The sequence below is a fragment of the Anastrepha obliqua genome, chromosome 5, assembly GCF_027943255.1.
Source record: "Anastrepha obliqua isolate idAnaObli1 chromosome 5, idAnaObli1_1.0, whole genome shotgun sequence".
NCBI lineage: Eukaryota > Metazoa > Arthropoda > Insecta > Diptera > Tephritidae > Anastrepha > Anastrepha obliqua.
The window spans coordinates 20,907,228-20,931,677 of record NC_072896.1 but is presented as its reverse complement, the minus strand read 5'-3'; the positions used below and the strand labels follow the sequence as shown (position 1 = coordinate 20,931,677).

The 24,450-nt window shown below is 32.2% G+C and overlaps 1 protein-coding gene across 1 annotated transcript in view; it reads right to left on the bottom strand.

Annotated features, from left to right (window-relative positions):
• Positions 1-20,365, bottom strand: part of LOC129248518 (serine/threonine-protein kinase meng-po) — a 65,502-nt gene extending 45,137 nt beyond the window's left edge. The window contains exon 1 of the mRNA XM_054888092.1: positions 19,450-20,365. Within this exon, the coding sequence (XP_054744067.1) occupies positions 19,450-19,462 (13 nt within the window). The 5' untranslated portion in view covers positions 19,463-20,365. The remainder of the gene's footprint in view (positions 1-19,449) is intronic.
• Between the last annotated feature and the right edge of the window lie 4,085 nt (positions 20,366-24,450).

The window sequence follows — 24,450 nt, the reverse complement described above, 5'->3', positions numbered from 1 at the left end:
GGTCCCCAATTCAATACAAAATTGAAATAAATAACCTGTAACATTTTAATATTTATTATTTTTCAATACAAAAACCTTAACTTTTTATAGCAATCAACATTCACAAACCGATAGTACCGCAACTTTTTTTTCTTTTCCATTATTTTATATTATTGTATTATTTTTCAGATTACTATATTAAATTTCCGCCGCAGCCGAATGAGTTGGAGTTTTATTCGGAATTCAGAGAGAACGTAGGTTCGAATCTCGGTGAAACATCAGAATTAAAAAAAGTTTTATCTAATAGCAGTCGCCTCTCGGGAAGCAATGGCGAACCTCCGAGTGTATTTCTGCCATGAAAAAGCACCTCATAAAAAATCATTTGCCGTTCGGAGTCGGCTTAAAACTGTAGGTCGCTCCATTTGTGGAACAACATCAAGAGAAAAAGGGGGAGGAACTCGGCCAAACACCCAAACAGGGGGTACGCGCCAATTTCTATTGGCGTATTTTATCTATTTAAAGTGAAAAAAGTATTTTTTATACTAATATTTTTTATACTAATATTTTTTCTTGTTATTTTCTATTTTCGTTATTTTTATTTTATTTCATTTTGTTCTATTTAATTTTTCTTATCAATTTTTTTGTTACTCATTTATTAATTTTATTCTAGATGCTTTGATTTTTTTTAATTATATTTTATTTAATTTTACTAATTTGTTTTATTCAATTCATTTTTATTACTTTAATTTATTTAATTTTTTATTTTTTTATTATACTTTTTTTGTTATTAATTTTTCTACTTTACTTTATTTTGTGTAAGGTTTTTTATATTACTTTATTTTACTTTATTTTATTTTATATTATTTTAGTTTACTATATTTTATATTTATTATTTGATTATATTTTACATTATTTTATTTCAACTCATTTTTTAATTGATTTATTCTATTTCCTTCTATTTATTCTAATAATTATTTAGTTTATTTTATACATTTTTTCTCCTTTATTCTAATTTTTAAATTTAATATTTTTTCTGTATTGTTTTTATATCATTTTATTTCATTTTTTTTTAATTTGAATTTCTCTTATTTATTTTATTTTATTTCATTTCACTTCATTTTATAATTTTTTTTTTACTTACTTCATATTTTATTTGTTGTGCTTTATTTAATTTTTTTTATAATTTTTTTTAAGATATTTTATTTTAATTATTTTACTTCATTTTATTACATTTTTTGATCTATTGGTTTACCTTATTTTATTTATTAACTTTCTTTCTTTCTATTTTCTTTTACTTTATTTTATTTAATGTGTTTTTATATTACTCTATTTTTTGTTTTTTTGTTATTTTACTGTATTTTACATTTTGTTTTATACCATTTGTTAATTTTATTTTATATTCTTTGATTTTTTTATTTTATTTCACTTGTTTTATTTAATTAATTTTACATTAATTTATTTTATTTCATTTTTTATTTTTTTTATTATAATTTTTTTATTTGTTTCTTACTGTTTTCTATTTATTTATAATTTTCTTTTTACTTTATTTTTTATTTCATTTCATTTTTTTTTAATATTTTTATTTTGTCTTATTAATTTATTTTGTTTTATTTCATTTTCTGTATCTTATTTTTTTTACTTCTGTTTTGATTATTTAATACTTTATTTGTTATCTTTATTTAATTAATATTTTTACAAATTTTATTTATTTTTAATTTATTCAATATTTTTTCTTTAACATTATTTATGTTCATTTACTTTGCATAAATTATTGATTATTCAGTTTATTATTACTACCAAAATATTGTTTTATTTTTTTTTTTTTTGCTGCTACTGACTTTTATTTTTATTTAATGTGTTTTTTAAATTTATTTTTTATTGGTCGTTTACTGTCCAAATATATATATATTTTTTTAACAATATAAACATTTTTAACAATTTTGCACTTTATTTTAAATATATATATATTTATCATTGTTTTTTTTTTCTTTTGTAATCTAATTTTTATTGTTGTTTTATATTATTGATTTTATTTTTTTAATTTATTACTTTATTTAAATTTGTTTCTTATTTTTTTCAATATACTTGTTTTTATTACCCCTTTTTATATTCATACATAAAATCTTTCACTCACATAAGAAGAATGCCCACAAAATAATCTCGCACGTTGCAGCGTAAAATCTATAAAGCAAAGTATGTGCAAGTGTATGAAATTCGCGCGCACAAACCTATGAACCTGTGCAAATTCGCATTTTTTAAATTAAATTAAATATATTGTACTTTTTGTTTTTGTCTCTTTTTTTTTGTTTTTTATTTCGCGCTGTGCGACAATCGTCCCACGCATTCACGCTTTCACTTTTTTCGTAATTTATTTTTAAATTGCATGCCAAGAGCCAACAACCGACTTAGCGAACCCAAATGGCCCACCTAACGGCTCCGTTGTATAGATGACGAACGGACGAACGATCGGACAGAGGGACTAACAACCCTGGCAGAGACAAATAGATATTTTTAAAAATACGCAACATTTGATCAAACGCTTGCTGGCTAGAAGAAAAGGTGGGAAGGGTGGTGTACGTGCGTGAAATGGTGCAAAAAAATTTGGGTAAGTAATTTTAGACGCTGAACTTCAGATTTGCTTGAAATTAAATAAAAAAACAAAAAAAAAGTGAACTGTAAGCATTTGGAAAAGGTTTTTGCCGACTGTCACTGCCAAAAGGTCACCAATAAACGCATCATAACGCAGTAGACCCCAAACAAAACGCAAGTCAACCGCAGACAAATTAAAAAGTTGGCGACTTCGCTGTGTCTGCCGCCCAGTTGGATGCGCCACGAAATGCCGGGCGTTTAAGTGCTATATTTTTCACTTTTTTCAAGTGTGTTCTTGTTTGGTTTTTTTGTTTGTTTTTCAAGTGTTTCTTTTTTTTCATTTGCTCGGCTTTGTTCTGATTTAAATTTTTTCTTTTGTTTTGATTTTATGCCTATTTTTGTTTGTCAAAGGCTATCATGTGCGTCACAAGTGGCCCATTAAAATCACATTGCATTACAGACATTGCGTTCACTTGTTTTTCTTTGGTTTTTGTAATAGTCTTATGTTGACATTTTTTGACACTTTTACAATTTACAAGTAAAAATTTTTATAGCACAACACAGTGCGCGCAAAAGCTAGCAAAAAAATCATACAAAATACAGAAAAAACAATTTCTGTTCTGCAGTATACTTTGCGACATTAAAATAGTAAAAATTATGCGCAAGTAGGTAATCAAATTATGGCTGATATTTTAGTAGACGATGCGAATTTGTTTATCGTCCACAGTGTAATGATTTTTCGAAGGTTATGTTGCATGCATTGGCAGATGTATGTAGACATAATTTGTATGTTCCCATTTTCAACGTTATATTTTTCCACTTGTTATACTTTCATGTAACCTAAATAATTTTCTAAAAATCGCATGCGATTAAATATGAAATTTGCTCTACTTGTAAATTATAAGTTACCATAAAAAATCGTTGTTTTTGTAGTAACATAAAACGTTCCCTATAAATGTGGAGGGAATGCTGCTGAAGTAGCAATGCGATATAAATCCGGGTCATTCGGGTCATTTACACCCGACGAGCCGTGTAAAGCAATCACTATTATGCAGTGATGGGCAGTTAACACTATTTTTTATGCATATTTCTGAATAATAAAATAAAATTACTATTACTACACGTCTTGTTAAATGCGTTGAAAATATTTAATTCGAATCCTTGACTTCATTTAACACTCTCTAATTTGTATAATTCAAACATTACCAAGGCATTCAAGCGCAAATTAAGTCGAACAACTGCAGCGATTCATACATTAGCCGCGCTGCGTTGCCAACTGCTAGCAAAGTCGTTGTTAGATAAGGCAAGAAAGCGTTTTTCTACAAAGTAAGATAAACTGATCTTAAAGAAATTCGGGAAATTCTAAAAGAAATAAACAAAAAAAGGAATTTTCCATAAAAAACTCTACCACGCAGAACTTAATTCATGATCTCTATTTTCTTTTGTATTTTCTACAGCTACTGCTCTGGCTGCGCCTGAAAGCAGCTTGCGAAAAGTGTTTACATTTTTTATACAGTCATCACTGTTAACCAAGATTCTCTCTTACACCAATAGAATTAACTCTCTTCTGAAGCATGGTTTGCATGCTGTGATACAACAACAATTTGCATGGAAATCTAAACAATTAAATTTGCTGTTTAAATATAATTAAAATTATAAAACAAACATAACTCTAAAGGAAATTACAATCATTATAATAAAATAAAAATAGACTATTAACATCATAAACGTTAGATAAATTTTCTGCAGAGATAAGGGCTGCTATAGAATGGTTTACAGTTTCGAAGGCAGAATTCTGCTCAGTATGCGCTGAAGAAATACCACCATCAATAAAAAACAGTAAACTTTCAGTTTGAGCACCTTTAAGAAAGCCTTGATTTTTCTTGAAGGGCTAAATATTGTAAAAAGAAAAAAAATTTAAAAATATGTACTTTACAAATACAATATTTCAGCAATGAAGAACAGGTAAAAACAACAGGTAAACTTTCAGTTTGAACACCTTTAGAAAGCCGTCATTTTTCCTGAAGGCTTAAATAATGTAAAGGGGAAAACAAATATATAAAAAAAAATTAGAAAATCATATTTAATTATGATTATGTCATGATAAATACGAAAATTGTTGTTCAACTGATATTCAACGGAGAAAAATTTATATAATAAAAAATGCATTATATTTATATATATTATTTATTTAGGTATTATTATCATATTAGGTCTAGTGTAGTATTTTTTTTTTTTTTGTAGTAATTTTATTTTGAAAATATTTTTATTTTGACAGAACACTGACTTCAACGCGCAAACCAGCCAGACCCCTGCTTTAGCATTATTATAATATTATGTATATATATTTTTTTAGAATTCTTTACTGGGATAAGCATGCAGGGGAAATTTTAAAAAGGCTTTTTTCCTCCTTAAAAGATGCTGTACGATTATCTGTAAAGGATTTAAACTAAGCATAGGATGAAAAAAAATGGCTAAAAACTTCTATTGAATTGAATTTTTACGCAGCCCTTCTCAGTCCAATGCGCATCGTACTGAAAACTTAAAATGCGGTTTTTCTCGAAATTCCTTTTTTCTTTATTCTTCGGAGCTCATAACTTGAACAAATATTGACGACTTGACCTAAAACTTTAACTGTATATTCAGACTAACGTTCAGCCGTTGCCACGATGGTTGGTATAATGATACTGGAATGACCCGGACTTATTCCGACCAAGAACTGTCTCTTCTTATGCTGCTACAACAAGAACAACTAACATTCTGTATGGAGATGTGGATGGTTTTTTTGATTCATATACTTTTTTTATACAACTTTCGGTTGATTTTCTGGGAAAATTTTTTACTTTTTTTTTAAATAAGTCGTTTTCGAAGAAATCTATTTATCTAAAGATAAAAACAAAAATTTTAAGAAACAAATAATTTTTTTTATAAAAATATATTTTAAAACACAAAATAATTTTATTTTACAAAAATATATTGTAAAAATCAAAATTTGTATTTTATTAAAATGTATTGTAAAAAAAAATGTTTGTCAAAAAAAAAAATTTTTTATAAAAATATATTTTAAAACACAAAATAATTTAATTTTATTAAAATGTATTGTAAAAAAAAATGTTTGTCAAAAAAAAAAATTTTTTATAAAAATATATTTTAAAACACAAAATAATTTAATTTTACAAAAATATATTGTAAAAATCCAAATAATTGTATTTTATAAAAATATATTGTAAAAAAAAAAGTTTGTCGAAAAAAATTTTTTTTTTAATAATTTTTTTCCATTTTTTAAAGATTACATAACAATAAAATTTTTATATTAAATAAACAAAACGAAACCTCACGCTAGCAACGGAGGCTTTCAGCTAAGAAAATTTATAGTATAACTATTTATTCTCCGTGAATTAAGAATTCAAAGCGCAGTTGCTGCTGCTGTGCGTCCCTCAAAATATAAAAAAGGCATCGTCGAGGAAAAGCAGTGTTATTTTCTCTTTATATGTGTAACTTAAAAAAACAAATTATTTTTAAAACCTATGGGGCATGTTTGAGGGTCTGGAGGACGTCTCAGAAACGGATCGCCCAGCTCTGCTTAGATTCGCCAAAAGTGCTGGCATCCTACATGATGTCTACTTTCAGGATTTATCGAGGTCGGTCTTCATCTGGTATCGTTACGGACCAAAAGGTCTACGCGTGGCTTATTGCCAATCAAGCTAACCTAACCTAACCTATGGCATGTAAAAAACTTACTTTTCTCAGAGTTTTGATTTATTCCATTGCTTCGTTAAAAAACAAACTTCCTCAAATATGCATATTCTTTCCGCCGCTAGAGTGGCCTAAATGCTTCAGTGCATTTAATATCATTAGTAAAACTACCTTTTGAATGAATTGTTTTTAATCAGAAAAGTAGATGGCCGCAACTGATAACAAAAAAGGCTCACTATTTGTTTCCCTCCATCAAACTCTATGCTTATTAATATTGCCCATTAATATTTAAAAAGGAAAAATGTATCAATGCTCCTCGAAAATAAAACTAATTTTAATAAAAAAAAAAAATTACATAAATAAAAGGTAGTTTAGAGGCGCTCATACGCCTTTTTAGGCGTTGCTTTGTTATGTTATAAATAAATCCATGCCATCCAAGTAATATAAAATCTAAATAAAAATATTTATAAACGTTTCACCTCACCCTCACCTTTTAGTTTCTTGATATAAGCCAAAGTCTTTCCGATATTCTTCATCAGCAGCCACTGCATTTTGCTGTTTTGATTTACACCCGCTTCTGCAGCAACAATGTATGAGTTAGTTTTTAATAGCTCTTTTATTGTTCGCAAGATCTTTCTCCACCAAAAGTGTCCTCACTGATATTTACAACGTCGTGTGCGACATAAACCAGTCAACTGAATAAGCTGCTCACATGATAATTAGGCAATTCAATATGAAATATGCTCTTAATAAAAAAATTTTAATGCCGCATTTAATAAATGGCACGAATGTAAATATTCTAATAAATTAACTTGCAAGTGTGAGAGGAATATGTGCGCGTGTGTGTTTGTCTGTGCGTAAGCGGAAAATAGGAATAAACGAAAATATTACAATGCACAGCACAATGAACGTCCGTTGTTGTTGTTGTTGCTGCTGCTGTTGTTGTTGTTTATGTTGGCCAACAACAAGTCTAGAAGTGACGGAACAACGGTTGATGCAATCAGTCGTGCAACAGGAACCACACGAACGTGACTACTACCGTGACAGCAACAATCACGCACCCACGCACGCACGCAACCACTTGAGGCCACTAAAGAACCACACAGAACACAGAGAATCACTATGAAAATTGTATATACTCGATTTGTAACGCACCACTTGACATTGAATGGAGGAACTAAATTGCTGATTGCAGAATGCACAACAAAAAAATCAAAATAAACGCAAATAAATTACACGGCACTAAAAGCAACACTCAGGATCAGAGACTCAATAAAACACGAGCCACAGCGCACACTACTGCAACGCAAGCACTTTCGATGAGAACTGTGCCGAGGATAATAACCAGACTGTGCTATAAGCACATGTCAATGCAGCAAGGAAGTGTGCTAATGGTGACACACACACACACACACCCGCATGCACATAGCATAGAGTCAACTGCCTACCCACGTAAAAATGTGTGCATTCATGTATGTGTAGTTGTTAAATGTCACGTATAGAAATACGTTTCACAGCCACGTGAAGTGGGCAGTAATAAAAGCAAAGAAAAAAAGCGAAAAACAACTGGGCAGAAGTGATAGAGCACAAAGGTAGCCACAGGATTTGAAAACTATCACAAAGGTAGCAATAGCAGCAGCAGCAACAACAATAGCAACAGCAAGCGCAATGGCGATTACAATCAACAAGAGCTAATCCGAAATTGAGGCAAACGAACGGGAAAGAAAATCCGACGGCATGAAGGCAAGCAACAAAGCACACGTCGCGATGCCGATGTCAACGCCAGCGTCGGCGCCACTGAGTGACGAAAATAAGTAAGTAACGGGAGCAGTCATTCGTTTGGAACCGAACTCCCATTGACGTCATCACTGTGATGGCACATATGCACCAACACAAATAAAGGAAACAATAACAGAAGCACGCACACACATACACATCCATATTTACAACCCTGCGGGAAAAATTACTAGTTGTGTGTACTGGAATAATATTTTTTTTCCATATTAGCCCTACGAAATTTAAATTTTTCCATTATGCTTCAGTAGAATACCAATTGAAATAGCAGTTCACACAAACCAAAAAATTATAGTCCAATTGTTGCTAAAATAGCCAGTGAGGTTAAGTTAGATTGAGGCGGTTGTCCACTGTGGGACACACTCAGGCTCATGGCCCATTTTGATGCGACGTGGGGAACTAGCCCTTATCCTGCCTAAAACCAATATGTACTTTTCAAAAATGTTGTCTGATCCTTAATTCCGACAGAGCCAAGATCTTACAATTTATTAAACAGGACAGTGGCACAGAAGGTGCGGCATCGTCTCTTCCTTTGCCTCGTCTAGATACACTTCTGCAGAAGTCATATGTTTGCACACCCATTCTCTGGGAGTTCCGTGCGTTTAGCAGTGAGAGTCGGCCACAGCTGTCGGGTGATTTTGCTTGGCTACTTTGGAGGTTGTCGACTGTTTTGTGCGGGATTTTATCACCGCCTGGCTATCATTCAAAATGTAGATATCATCTCTTCGCATCACACTGTGCCAGTGTCACGACTTTCATTATCATCCATCAGTTCAGCCTGAAAGGCACAACAGTAGTCGGGAAGCCGAAAACTGAAGGAGATCCCCAGATGCTCGAAATATACAGATCCGCCCACCCTGCCCTCGAGCTTTGAGCCATCTGTGTATAAATGGATGAACTCGCCCTGTCTTACCACGTGTCGTTTCCACTCTTCCCTCGAGGGTAGAAAAGTTGTGAACTTCGTAAGGGCAAGTATAGGCGGGACTGTATAGTCCATATGTCCGGGAAGCCCCAACGTTCAATCCAGGATTTTGCCGTAGCCCTAGTCTGTGTTTGCCCACTTACGTAAAGTACTCCGCCTTATTGCCGCACTGCGCGCAATGTACCTGGCCTGCAGGTCTACCGGAAGGAAGTTTAATAAATAGCCAGTTAAAAGCCAGAAATCTGTCAACGCCTACAAATGAAAACTTGACTCTATCGAAACGCTAGAATGCTTCCATGCAAGTTTCCCTGCAGGGAACATAAGCACATGTACACACACACATATATATATTTAGTACCCAAGTACGCGTGTAGTTGGTTGTGTATACTCGTATTGTTGTTGTTCTTGTTTGTTCGTTAACATTGGTTATCCTTTTTTTAGTTTCACCTCTCATTGCTTATGTAAATTTGTGTGCTCGTGTTGCGCTTTTGATTTTGTAGAGGTCGTCGTTAGAGGTGCCTGACGGTGGTGTTCGTGCTTGGCGCAGATTGACGTTCTTTTGGCAGGCACACAGTAGTAGTCACTTTTCTTTGCTCCTTTTTGCTTGCCTTTTGATTGTCCCTATTGTTGTGTGAAGAAGCATGGAAATTTTTTGATACGAGTAGTATTTTCAGAAGCGTTGAACCGGCAGAATACTTCAGGTTTGATGAAACGTGCAGTTAATCAGATTGGCGCTGGAGTGCTAGTGCAGCGCTAGTTGGCTTTGTAGTTGTTTCAAATACGTGCAAAAAACTCAAAGAGGAAGAAAATGAATGTTTTGGTTGCACAAAAAAACATTTTTTTTCGGGTAGAATTTAAGCGGAATGAGCAAAAAGTAATAGGCTTTATTGCACATTCGTTTATGTTAAACTAAAAAACTAAGTAAGGCAATTTAACTTTTTATAACAGACGGAGAGGAAACAAAAACATTCAAATATATCCGGATTTGTTAAAAAGTTAAAGTCAATGTGGCTTTTTTACTATAAAAAGTTAATTTTCTGTCTCCATTTCATATGTTTCACACGAGATACCAAATACCCAGAGTCCCGGAGTTGTTGGCAAATAATCCCGAAATTATAGGGACACAGCACTGACCGGGATTCCGGAATTGATATCTCTAATAGGAAGATTCGTGCATGTAGGCGTTTCAGGCTCAGGCTGGAGTAGATTATTGCAACTAACGATGATTGAATTGAATAATTCGCGAAAAATACTTTCACGGCTTTCAATTTTCTATGCCTCCCTAAGTAAATGTAAAGACAAGGCCTCATATGAGATACAGTTAATACTTGTAGATATAACTATGCTTTTTTACACAGCATAAAAGTAGAGCTGTTGGCTCTTCCAGACTAGCATTTCGTCAAGAAGAGAGTGACAAACTCAAATACCATGAAGAAGGTTAGGTCCTTAGCGATACCAGGTGGATACTGACTTTTATTATGATTTAAAGTAGACATCACGTAAGATGTAGCGCAGGAGGATCTATTTTTGAGATACTCCCAGACCCTTAAACTCAGGAATGCCTGGCAGCTCTTTATGATATTAGCACCGACTTCTAGATCAGTCGACTTACATGCGTTCCGAGGCATAGAGAAATTGAAGGAAATTGCAAGGCTGAAAGGATACTAACCTTCTACTTAAATCTTGAAAACAGCGGCAATATTGGAATTCCTATGGCAACATGCAAATTAAGGATAAATTTTGATATTCTCCTGAAGGCCAGTAGGTCATGGAGAGTAGAAAATAGTGAGGAGAATTGCTCAACCGCTCAAGAGAGAGCAACTCGAAGTTCTTGGCTGACGTTACCGGTTGTCATTGGCTGTTAGGTGGGCACTCTTAGAGGTTAGATGTATTTCCTCATGCATACTGCAGAAGCTGTAGAGACGAGGATAAGAAAGAAGCAGTAGAACACTTCCTCTGTAATTGTCCAGCCTTAGCTAGGAGAAGAGCAAGGTTGTAAGGAAAACGCTCTTTTGACTCTCTTACGAAAGCAGGCTGTTTTGGGATAAAACCTATCCTACGTTTCGTACGAGCATCTGAATGGTTCCATGATGAATAAATACTGAGACTCCTGTGATACGCAGTTGTACTCGTACCACAACAGACCTACTAACGGTCAAAGTGAGTTGGCTGTTCTAAGCCAACCTAACAAAGGTCACAAAAAAATATATTTGTGTATGTACCCGTGCATACAAAATGTGTGTAAATTGAATTTATTTTTGCGTGAATTACTAGTTCTTAGTGTTATTTTTTATTTTTTTTTTGTATTTTTTTTTTTTTAGTTCATTAACCTGGATTTACTTTCACGACCATAGATATATATTGGGTTCAGTTTCAAGTGATTGCTGACAAAAATACCAGCACACATAGGCTTACACTTCATGACACCAAAAGCAATTAAAGCTCCTACTTCTCTTTAAGCCCGTCGCTTAAGTCAACGAACCTGAGCAGCTGTCGTACGGTGAACTCTGACACCGCTTTTATATCACTTAAAAACACTTTAGTCAAAAGTGTCCACCTTCTCCTACATAACGTCGTAGAGTAGTCATACAGTAACGACGTGGCACTTTCTTGCTTTATTTATCGTATGTAACCCCTCAACGAACACCACAAAAACGTGCAGAGGACGAAAATCAATCTGCGTACATATTCTTATGTATATGTGTGTGTGTATATGTTTGTATGTAGCTACCACTGAAATTCTTATAGCGTAACACTTACGAGTGCCTCATACAACCAATGATGCAAATTCTTCTATAATAAATATTAGATAGTGGATTATAGATTTGCATAAATGCGAATACGTAAATCACAGCATGGAACAGGGCAAAAACTGCAGCTGCCACTTTCAAACGCTCGTAATTTTGACTGGTGACAACTCTATATACTTTGAGACAAGTATATTATACAATTTCTGCTACATATGTACACATTTGTGTAATGAGCAGGCGGCAGGCAGCGTCAGCAGAATGTGCTGCAACACCACATCTACCAATCTGCGGGAGGTCACGCTTTCAGCGTGGCACCTAATACGTGCATATGGACACCGGTCGACAAAAAAAAGCACAGGCGCACACTGGTTTGTGATTATAAGGATTGATATTTAATTTTCTTAATTTAATTTTAACTCATTTGCATTGAAAATATAGTTTATTCTTTAATAAATGCCATGCTAATCGAAATTCCAAACTTTGCACAAATTTCAGAAAAATTCATAAAATTTTCATCAAAGTCTCCAATTTTTTAATCAGAATTTACGGAAAACTTCTGAGTATGCAGTTTTGTAGCTCATTCAATTTTGGTATAATAAATGTGAAAGTTTGAAGTACCGCAAACAGCGCATTGATTTTAGAACTTTTTTTTTTAGCGTACGATGCTGAATCTTTCCTATAAAAAATAGGTTTTATATGAAAAAAAGCGCACAATACCATTAATATAAAAAATAATAAAAATAGAAAAAAAAGTGATGTAATAGAGTGAAGGTTTGAAGTGGCGAAAAATCGCTTTGATTTTATAGATTATTTTGTTTTTGCTTACGGCGTTGAGCCTTTTGTATAAAAAATGGTATTTATATGAAAAAAATGCACAATAGCATCAAAAAACATAATGAAAATAGAAAAAATAATGATACAATAAAGTGAAGGTTTGGGTAGTTCAAAAATCGCGTTTATTTTTAACAAAATTTTCTACTGCTAGTATTTGGTTTCTTCCATATGAAACCAATTTTTTAAAGGAAAAGTCAACGCTATGAGCAGAAAAAATGTTCAAAATCAAAGCGATTTTTGAGCCACTTTGAATGAGCTACAAAACGGCATATTCTGAATTATTCGATTGATTGTGTGATTAAATATATGATATGAAAATTTGATGAATTTTTTCTGAATTTCGCACAAAGTTTGAAACTTTGACACATATGGCTTTTTGTTATATGGAAAAAGGGCACAATACGATCAATAGAAAAAATAATAAAAATAGCAAACAATTATATAATAAAGTAAAGGTTTGAAGTGAAGCACAAATCGCTTTGATTTTGCAGACTTTTTTTTGTTTTTTTTTTTTTTGCTTACCGTGTTGAACCTTTGCTATAAAAAATGGGTTTTATATGGCAAAAAGTGCATAATGCATTCAATAGAAAAAATAAAGAATAAAATAAAAATAAAAATAGAAAAAATAAAAAAATAAAATAAAAATAAAAAAATAGAAAAAATAAAATAAAAATAAAAAAAATAGAAAAAATAATGATGTTTAAAGTGAAAGTGTGGAGTGATTAAAAGATCGCTTTTTTTTTAGCAATTTTTTCTATTGATTTATTTGGTTTCTTCCATATAAAACCCATTTTATGTAGCAAAAGTTCAACGCTGTAAGCCAAAAAAGTTTTTTTAATCAACGCGATTTTTCCAGTACTTCTACTTTTCACTTTACTGAACTAAAATTCAATGAGCTACAAAACTGCATACTCTGAAGTTTTCAAAAAATTCTAAAATAATTAAAAAGTTGCAAATTTGTATGCAAATTAAATGATTTCTGCTGACCTTCGCACCCAGCTTGGAATTTGCATTCATATATCTTTTGTTATATAATGAACTATATTTTTATTGAAAATTAGTTGAAATTAAATCAGAAAAAATAAATGTCAAAATTTCTAATCACAAAGGATGCGTGAGAGTTTTTTTGTCGACTGGTGTAGAAGTATGTAAATATAAGCAAGTGTTAATACGACATACATATGTACGTATGTATGATACATAGTATACCCCATATTCTATGTATGTTAGTTGAATTTCTCTTTTATTTTATTTATTTTATATTTTTCAATCGATGTGAGTAACTGTCTTGGCAAAGCTAAAAATAACACGAAAAGGAAAATAAAGCAAGAAGAGCACATCCTGTCGCCGCGGCGCTGCTGGTTATGTCGACAAAATCAACGGCGCCCGTGGAGCAACCAACGGTGTTATTTAAGTAGGCACATTATACATATACATACGCGTATCTATGTATGTATGTATGTGAGTAGGTATTATATGTCAGCTTATGTGCATAAATTTGTGTGAGTGCACACAAACGTAACGTATTTCTTGGTAGTCCTACTGCATCACATAATCGTAAATGATTATATTTATTTTCGTAGTTACTGCTCATTTCTGTTCTATTTATTCGAGCGCGTGTAAAGCTCAGTAGCTGCCATAGCAAAATGGAGAATAGGCACCATTATTAACAGGAAAAGATGGTGGGGGTTGTTATTTTTATACTCAACATGCGTTATTATAGGATTAGTGCGTGTGTATAAAAATAATTTTCAGCTTATTTTTACAATAAACTTCATTAATGAATTTAGTATACAAAAGTGTACAAAATAATAAGGATTTGTGTCTTGCTTAACTGGGATGACTTCTGCGTTTGTGGAGGATATTTTAGGGTCGAAAAATTAGTTACTAACTAAGGAATAGAAATTTATAAAAAATACACTGTACTGGATTTAATGGATATAAGAATGGTTTTTCTAATTATTTATGTTTTATTATTTAAAATTTTGTTTTTGAAATCGCTGAAAATTTCTTTTTTAGATGATTTTAATTAATTTTATTTATTTAAGAAGAAAATTAACTACAAAATATGCTTCAATTAATTTGGTGAGATTATAATGTATTATTATTTATATAAAAAAAATTAAACGAAGTAAATAATAATAAAAAAACTATTTCAAAAACAAAATTTTTTTAAATCAAATTAAAAAAAAAATATTTTAAACAATAATAAAAAACTGTAATTTTCAACTGTTTCAAAAAATGATAAATTAAATTGAGTTTTTCGAAGACGAATAAAAAACACGATGTGTGATACTCAACGTTTAATTTCGAATAATTAAAATAGTGATGACATATTTACCAGGGATGTGATTAACTGACATACGCATTGTTACATTTGTAGGGTTGATATTCAAAGTATCATATTTCAACAAAAAAAAAATTTATTAAATAAATAAATAATGAAAAAAAAATTGTTTAAATAAACACATCTAAAAAATATTTAATATTACTTATTTTAATTAAAAAATTGTTTTGAAACAACTGGAAATTACTATTTTAATTTTTTAATTTAATTTATTTTATATATTATATATTTTTAAACACCTTTTTTTGAAACAACTGAAAACTAAATTTTTTATTATTATTTATTTTGTTTAAAATTGTTTTTTTATTTAATCAAAAAAAATAAATTCAAATAGTTGAAAATTATTTTTTTTTACAATTTTTTTTTTATTCTTTATTTATTTAACAAAAAATTTTTGAAACACCTGAAAATTAATATTTTTTATTTTTAAATTTAATTAAATTTTTTTATTTTTGAACACCTTTTAAACACCATGAAAACCCTGAAAATTACTTTCTTTATTATTATTTATTTTATTTGAAATGCTTTTTTTTATTTGTTTAAAAAATTATTTAAACAGCTGAAAATTACCCTTTTTACATTTTTTTTTTTTTAATTTTTAATTATTTAAAAAAATTTTTTTTTGAAACAGCTGAAAATTCCTATTTTTTTATTTAATTTATTTATTTTTTAAGCACCTGAAAATTACTTTTTTTATTATTATTTATTTTATTTAAAATTCTGTTTATTATTTATTAAAAAAAATTTTGAAACAGCTAAAAATTACTTTTTTTAAATGAAGATTAAACTTATTTATTATTTAATTTTTTTTTAAATCTTTTCGCATTTGTGCTTTTCCGATGAACCAGATTTACAAAATTTTGGTTCTGCAAAGTATATTTTTTCGATTGCCTATAACTTCTACTTTTATTTATAATACATTTTAAGGTTTTTTCATTTTAAACTCAAATTATATACTTTTGAATAACAAATACCTTTAAAAAATTTATTATTTAATATTTAAAGATTTAATTTAATACCACCATTTGTACAATAAAAATTAAATTTTAATGCTCGTTGAATTAAAAGTGGGAAACAACGACATTACCAAGGTTAAATCGTTGAAATAACAGTCGGGTAAAGCCTAGTTGGTCAGGTAAAGCCCTGCAGGAGAGCATAAAGGTCTCACTATAGGGATGGTAGTCAGGTAACATCAGGACGTAATCTGATTGCCGCGCTAAGTACGCTATTTTGGCAGCTTGGCAACTTCTTTCACTACTGCGTCCTGCAGCGAAGAAGCGCGAAAGAACGGAGAGGTAACCATTTACTTCCCGAACAGGAAAGATACTTGTCGCCTTTGACGAATAATCAACGATATAGGAGAACAGGGAGACTAACTTTGATGGTTGGAAGCGTTGCGATATAGAAGTTACATAATAAAATCGAGTATAAAACACCACCCTACGGCATCCTTTATATCATTTGTCTAGATTTTGCAGTAGGTTCAGCAATACGTACATCTGACGCTGAATCTTGCTAACTGCCAACAGTGTTAATCATTACTTTCTTGCACTATCGCCTAGGAATGCCGTTACCACCACCCGACACAACAGCCTAAGCTCCTGCTTGACATGCTTAAAGTATGCTTAACATGCTTCTCCTATATGAGAAGAATCTGCTTCGCATTCTTAGTATGTACTAACCAGAAATATTGAAAAAGATATAAAATATTAAAATAATTCAAGTTACTGAATAATTTGCAGCAAATTTAAAAAATGTGGTATTGAGAAAAACGCTTTTAAGGGGATTTGGGTATTTATTTATTTAGTGATTTATTTATTTATAGCAGTAGAAAAGTTTTCAAAACTTAAAGCTAACTGTGAAAGAGGATAGCTATGGCTTCTATGGTAAGATCTTAAGCTAAGTTAAGGATAAAAAATATACCTTCCTTACCATAAATTGTTAAAAATTTATTAGAAATCATCTTCAATTTAATATTCTGATTTTATAATTTTGTTGTTGTTGAAGTAGTTGAGTATTTCTATTGAAATACCTGTAAGCCTAATTAGTGACTAGCGCCGTTTTACTACCACTGTTCTCGCGTGATGTCTGTGTGTGTTTTTCTTTTTGTTTGAGAAAGAACCATTTCGTGAGATCCAAGCAGCAAACTTTTTATCTCATATTTCATTATAAATTTATTACAAATAATTTTCATAAATTTTTGAAGTTGGAGACTATAGAAAACTACAAAAAGGCCATCGAAGTTCCAACTAGATCACGCTAGTTTTGCCGCTCAATACAAACATATTTTTCAATAGAGTTGTCAACTATGTAAAACTTTAAAATTAATTAAATATGTAGACTATTATGATATAAGCATCAAGTGAAAGGTATTAATGCACACCTTAATTAAAAAAAAATTAAATAGGGTTGCCACCTATCTAAAAAAATTATTATTGGTCAAATGGTTGTATGGTTGCCACCTATCTAAACAAAAGCAAAACCAATTAAATATGCGGAATATTTAAGTCCAGAAAAAAAATTAATAGGGTTGCTACCTATCTAAAACTATTACTTGTTAAAAAATTAGAATCTTACAATATTGGTATAAAGCCAAATGCCTTTAAGCGCACCCTAATTTTGGGAAAAGGGTTGCCACCTATATAAAAACTCAGAACTAATTAAACTAATAAATATGGTTAGCAAGCGAAATTAGAACTAATTATACTAATAATTATGAGTAGCAAAAAAAAACATGTACTTAAATATATTAATTTATTTGCATTACTGCAATAACGATTTCAAAGCTGATTAGAATAACTTCAATCAAGGCATGAATAGGATTGTCACCTAGCTGAACAAAAATTATGAAATAATTTTAAACTATCACCAAGCGAAAGATATTTAAGCATACTAGGGTTGCCATAATTTTAATAACAATTTTCTAGCTTTAGTGGTGTGGCCGTGACACCATCAGTGATGGGAAACAAAAAGTCTGGGTAAGTACGCAAACTAATTAGAAACCTCCAATTATGAACTCGCGGTCAATTGCAATAAACCACATTAGAGATCGCAATGTACTGTGGCCCAATAAAATCAAAGTCAAAGCTTAAACGTTAAAACAAAAATTATAAAATTGGTTTTATATGAAAAATATTCAAAGAAGCTTTAACTGTGGAGTACCTGGGACCGGCAGGCTAATCCCCTACTTTACCAGAAAGCAAACATAGATTAATGAAACCAACGCAAAACTGAGTCTTATCGAGGCCCTATGCTTCTGAGTGGAGTGAACAAAGAAAAAAAAACTATGGTCGACTAATTTCCTTTATTCAATAAGAAATTAATTAAAAAGTTAAATAAGACAGAGCAATAAAAGTAATAAGGCCAGTAAATATCTATGAATGAATGGGTTGGTGAGCGACTACCATTCGGAATTCACAGAGAGAACATTTTTCTAATAGCGGTCGCCCCTCGGCAGTCAATGGCAAACCTCCGAGTGTATTTCTGCCATGAAAAAGCTCCTCATAAAAATATCTGCCGTTCGGAGTCGGCTTGAAACTGTAGGTCCCTCCATTTGTGGAATAACATCAAGACGCACACCACAAATAGGAGGAGGAGCTCGGCCAAACACCCAAAAAGGGTGTACATATATATATATATATAATTGTTAACGTCTTGCTTTTTTCGGTAGAATCCAACTGATGATTAAGAATAGCTTCAGCCGGCATGGTCTCATCGGCAGTGTGACTGAAGTCTGGTATTGCAGGCTCTAAAATCTTATGGCAAAACGAAAGGCATGTGAAAAGGCGAGAAGTCATTGTACATTTGTACTTGTACCCACATGTACTTGTACTAATCTTATTCTATAGGAAAATCACCAAAAATGACCTCGATGGTACAGCATGCGCTGACATTCCTAGTCGGATGTCGTTAAAAATTTGTCTAAAGGTGGAAGGAAAACTATGGGCACTGCATGGCAAATGCAGGAAGCGATTTCGTCAGCCTTTGATATAAAATGTAGATATAGAAAGTGTTGAACATTCCTTATGCAGAAGAAGATGAGCAGAAGATAGTGTCAAATTAGCAACTATGTCAATTAGGGGCCGCCATTGTAAGTGAATGGGTGAATGGTAAATTGCGATTCGAAATCACCCGAGGTCAAAATCAACTGTGGATATGTAATACCGCAAGTTAGCACAATTTTTTTGTGCCAGCGGCAACACGCGCCTAGAAAAGCAATGGCAAACCTGCGACTGTATTATTGCATTGCAAAATCTTTTAATTTTAATGAAAAACTATCTACCGTTTGAAGGTTCGATCACACACTTAACAAATCACAATTTAAGGGATCAAATATGGTCAATTCCAAATTATTTGATTATCGCTTATAAGATACTCAAATAGCAAATCATAATTTAAGTGGTCAAATATGGTCAGAATATATTTCTTAGTCCTCGCTGAACATATTTCTGCATTGCATAATTTTAGCGATTTATATTATATTTTTTATTTCTTTATTTTTCCCCAATTTTTTTTTTTAATTTTTGTTTTTTACTCACCAATAGTGCCCATTTTAGCCGCCACACTGCTCCAGTTTACTTATGAACCTATAGGAGGACTTCAAGTATTGTGAACGTGTGCTTGATTGCAGTTTTTTAAAAACTCTTTTTAGGCGTTTAGCGGTAGGCGTTTTTTCAATTTTCCACAACGCCAACAACAATTGTGATTTAAACAATTCGTTAGTCAATTTGGCAAAGAACTTGACAATTGGAATAATATTCTAAATAGTTTTTATTGCTATTCGTAGTTCATAAAAGTGCCGCAGTATCGTTTTTAGTACTTCGAAAATTTGGCAATATTCGCATAAACAAGTCGGTGATGGTGTGTGTGAATGTGATGTTAACGTTAGCTAAATATCTATTATATCTATAATCGACGGCAAAGTACCAAAATATATTTTTCACTCAAGCGATTTTTTTTTCCAAAACGACAAGAGATAAGAGAAAACAAAAATATGCGCAGTTTTTAAGAAATGTTTGTACTTTGATTTTGTAAATGATGAACTTCTTAAAAATGTTTTATTTTTTTTCGTTTAATTTATTGTGGTGATTTTTTCACGCTCGTTGTGATTTTATTGTTTGGAAGTTTTTTTTTGTATTTTTTTTCTTAATGAACAACTTTAATTGTTTTGCAGTTTTTCTTTGTTTTTTTTTTTAATTTGTTAAAAATTCAATTATGAAATTTCACTGTTCATTTAATATAATATTTTCACAAATTTCACAAATATCTGTATATTCAATATCGAAACTCGTTTTCGAGACGTAGGAATTATCATAAAAATAATAACTTTCACTTTCTTCTACCAATTCTTATCGCTGTCTTAACAACACAGTCTTCCAACGGTAAGTGTTCAAAATTCGGCACGAAAATATACTTTTATATTGTGCATTCAATGTGTGCTCTGTTGTTGTTTTCTTTTTTTTTTTTTGTTATATTTTGGAGAGCGCACCTTCGTGCGAGAGTCTTGTTAATATCGTATTTATTGTTGTGCTTGCTTGCGCTGCTACACGCACATTATGACTTTGTCTCCTCCAAACACTTTGATTTTATATGCGCGCTGAATTCAGTTTTTTTTTTTTAACAAGTCAACAACACGACAACTAGCCGAGTTGCCTACTCTTACACGAGCAACCGCGGTGGAATAGCCGACCGACAACGATACCGAAACCAGAACCGACCGTTACCGACCATAAGAAAAACAGCAACTTCAGACGTCGCGCTTTCCCGCCGCATGCCAGCAGCAAAACAAATGGAAATGCAAACAAAACAAACCAACAAAACAGCCAAAAATTAACAACATAGCAAAAGCAAAGCTACTTAAGTGTACAAATTTTCCAAAGCGTGCCAACGCAACCATCGCCAACGACGAAAATTGACGAGCGAATGCGGAGCATGTGCGCGGAAGTACTCCAAATGCAAAGCTCATTGACAGGCAGGCGGAAAAAGAGCTTTTTTCCATGCTAGAGCCGATAGCAACAGCAGTAGCGCAGCTGTGAACACATGACTGCATTGGTGCACGGGGCGTATGATTAACATTATTGGCGTGCTTATGTGTAAAATTAAAGGCTTAGCTGGAGCTGTCTGCTGCTGCAAATTACAGCATACATACATGCATTTTTCCTCTTATTTTGAATTAAGTAATAGGCAGTAGTCAGATGCAGGCAAAGTTTAGAGACACAATCGATTAGCTTAAGTGGCATACACAAAGCAAAGCATATTTTCAATTATATCAATCGTACGTAACTTTGAACTCGGCGCGAGGATGTAATCACCAGGAAGACTTGCGAGAACTAGAAATTAGAAAAACCTGCTGATTTTTGTTTTTTGCAGGGCAAAGCACGATAATTTATATCTGCATATCCTTATTTGTCCTCTTAGGTTCATTAATATCAAAGAGAAAAGTTCTCTTGAAGCAAAATTTTCGAAATAAAGCCAAATGAAAAGCAAAAAACAAAAATTTATAGCATTCATTTCTTGACAAAAATTTTTATATAAAGTTTAATTTATAGTTTTTTGCATAGAGCTTCTTCTTTTTCTTAATTGGTGCGATAACGCTATTTTGAATAAAGTGAAGCCAAGTAATTCTCCACCTGTTCTTTCCAACGCAAAGGAGGTCGTCCTCTTCATCTACTACACCAGCTGGTACCGCAACGCATATTTTGAGAACCGAAGCATTTATATCCATTTGGACGACATGACCCAGCCAACGAAGCCGCTGGTAAACTGTTTCTTCCCCAACAAACTAATAAGCTGTTTCACAGGCATACACTAACTCGATCTTACCCCCATGGACTTTTATGTTTCACCATTCGTTTGTAAAAAACAATAAATTCAAAAATTCAAATGTGATTCGGGTTTCACTTACACTGAGCATTTGAGTTGGTAGCTGATGTACCACGACAGTAGATTCTATGTTACTACAATGATCTGGATTTATATCTGACCAAGAACTGACACTTCAGCATCATTTCTCATACATTTTAGGTGAATGTTTTATGCTGTTAATAACAAAAACAGAGGTTGTCTGTAAAGTCGGTTTACTGACGATAGTTTAACGTGATAACGTCATAAGAAAATAGTGATTGAATGGTTGCATTTTTCAAAAGAAAATTTTAATTTTATTTGTTTGATAGATATTTTGTATGGATATAGAGAATGAGTTAACATTAACATAACATAACATAACATAACATAATAGGACTATGGATAAGTTCGTGCGGTTTTTTTTCGAAATTTGAAACTTTATTGACGTAAAATGGTTACAAATTTAATATTCAAAGTATTGTCCATCGCTTGCTACTACTTTTTCCCATCTTTCTGGCAATTCACGGATTCCCTTTGTGAAAAATTCGGTCGGTTTTGCCGCAATCCACGAATCGATCCATTTTTTGACTTCATCGTAATTACGGAAGTGCTGGTCAGCCAGGCCATGTTGCATCGATCGGAAGAGATAGTAATCGGATGGCACAAGGTCTGGACTATACGGCGGGTGGGGTAGGACATCCCATTTGAGCGTTTCTAAGTATGTTTTGACCACTTGTGCAACATGTGGCCGAGCATTGTCATGTTGCAAAATAACTTTGTCGTGTCTATCGGCGTATTGCGGCCGTTTTTCTCGCAGTGCTCGGCTCAAACGCATCAATTGTCGTCGGTAGACATCCCCCGTAATCGTTTCATTCGGTTTCAGTAGCTCATAATACACAACACCCAGCTGGTCCCACCAGATACACAGCATAACCTTCAGGCCATGAATATTCTGCGCCGACGTCGATGTTGAAGCATGGCCAGGGTATCCATACCTTGCCCGACGTTTTGGATTGTCATAATGGACCCACTTTTCATCGCCAGTCACAATTCGATGCAAAAAACCCTTTCTTTTGTGCCGTTGAAGCAGTTGTTCGCATGCCATAAAACGGCGTTCAACGTCTCTTGGCTTCAATTCATACGGCACCCAATGGCCTACCTTTCGGATCATTCCCATGGCTTTTAAACGTTTGGAAATGGTTGATTGATCAACTCCCAAAGTTTTTGCAACCTCTTCTTGCGTTTGAGCCGGATCTTAATCGAGCAATTCCTCCAATTCGGTATCCATGAACTTTGGCGGCGCACCCTCGCGTTCTTCGTCTTCCAAGCCAAAATCACCACTTTTAAAGCGTGCAAACCACTTCTGGCACGTTCGCTCAGCTAGAGCATGCTCACCATAAACTTCCACCAAGATACGATGACTTTCGGCTGCTTTTTTCTTCATATTAAAATAATGAAGAAGAATTCCCCGCAAAAACACATTATTTGGCACAAAATTCGACATTTTCAAGTGTGGTAAAAATATTGTTGTTTACGCTTCAAATAAAAAACTTATACTGACGTTTGTGCCTTACGACAGTAGCTCTCCAATGAATGTTTGGAAATGTGGATCGATGGAATAATAATCAAGTTACGCCATCTGTTGTAAAACCGCAAGGAACTTATTCATAGTCCTATTAACATAACATAACATAACATAACATAACATAACATAACATAACATAACATAACATAACATAACATAACATAACATAATATAACATAACATAACATAACATAACATAACATAACATAACATAACATAACATAACATAACATAACATAACATAACATAACATAACATAACATAACATAACATAACATAACATAACATAACATAACATAACATAACATAACATAACATAACATAACATAACATAACATAACATAACATAACATAACATAACATAACATAACATAACATAACATAACATAACATAACATAACATAACATAACATAACATAACATAACATAACATAACATAACATAACATAACATAACATAACATAACATAACATAACATAACATAACATAACATAACATAACATAACATAACATAACATAACATAACATAACATAACATAACATAACATAACATAACATAACATAACATAACATAACATAACATAACATAACATAACATAACATAACATAACATAACATAACATAACATAACATAACATAACATAACATAACATAACATAACATAACATAACATAACATAACATAACATAACATAACATAACATAACATAACATAAAATAACATAACACAACACAACATACCATAACATAACATAACATGCTGTTCAAGAAAGGTAACGACGCATAAGCAATATAACGACGCATTTTTTGGTGCGTGCAGCTGGCTACATAGAATTATAAGACGTTATCACGTCAAAAAATAATAATAACATTAAAACAACAGGTATTATTAACAAACTTGGTTTTATTTTAAATTCTTCAAGTAAATCAAATTAATAACAATCAATAAGAAGGCATATGCAAATACAAATACGTGAATTTATATATGTACATATGCGCATATACATACACATATACGCTCACTTAAGTAGGAGAGAGCAAGATGTCGAACGTTGCCGTTCGTTTGCTTTGTTCGTTCCGCGCTTTCGCTTGCAGTTCATTCAAGGTAACGA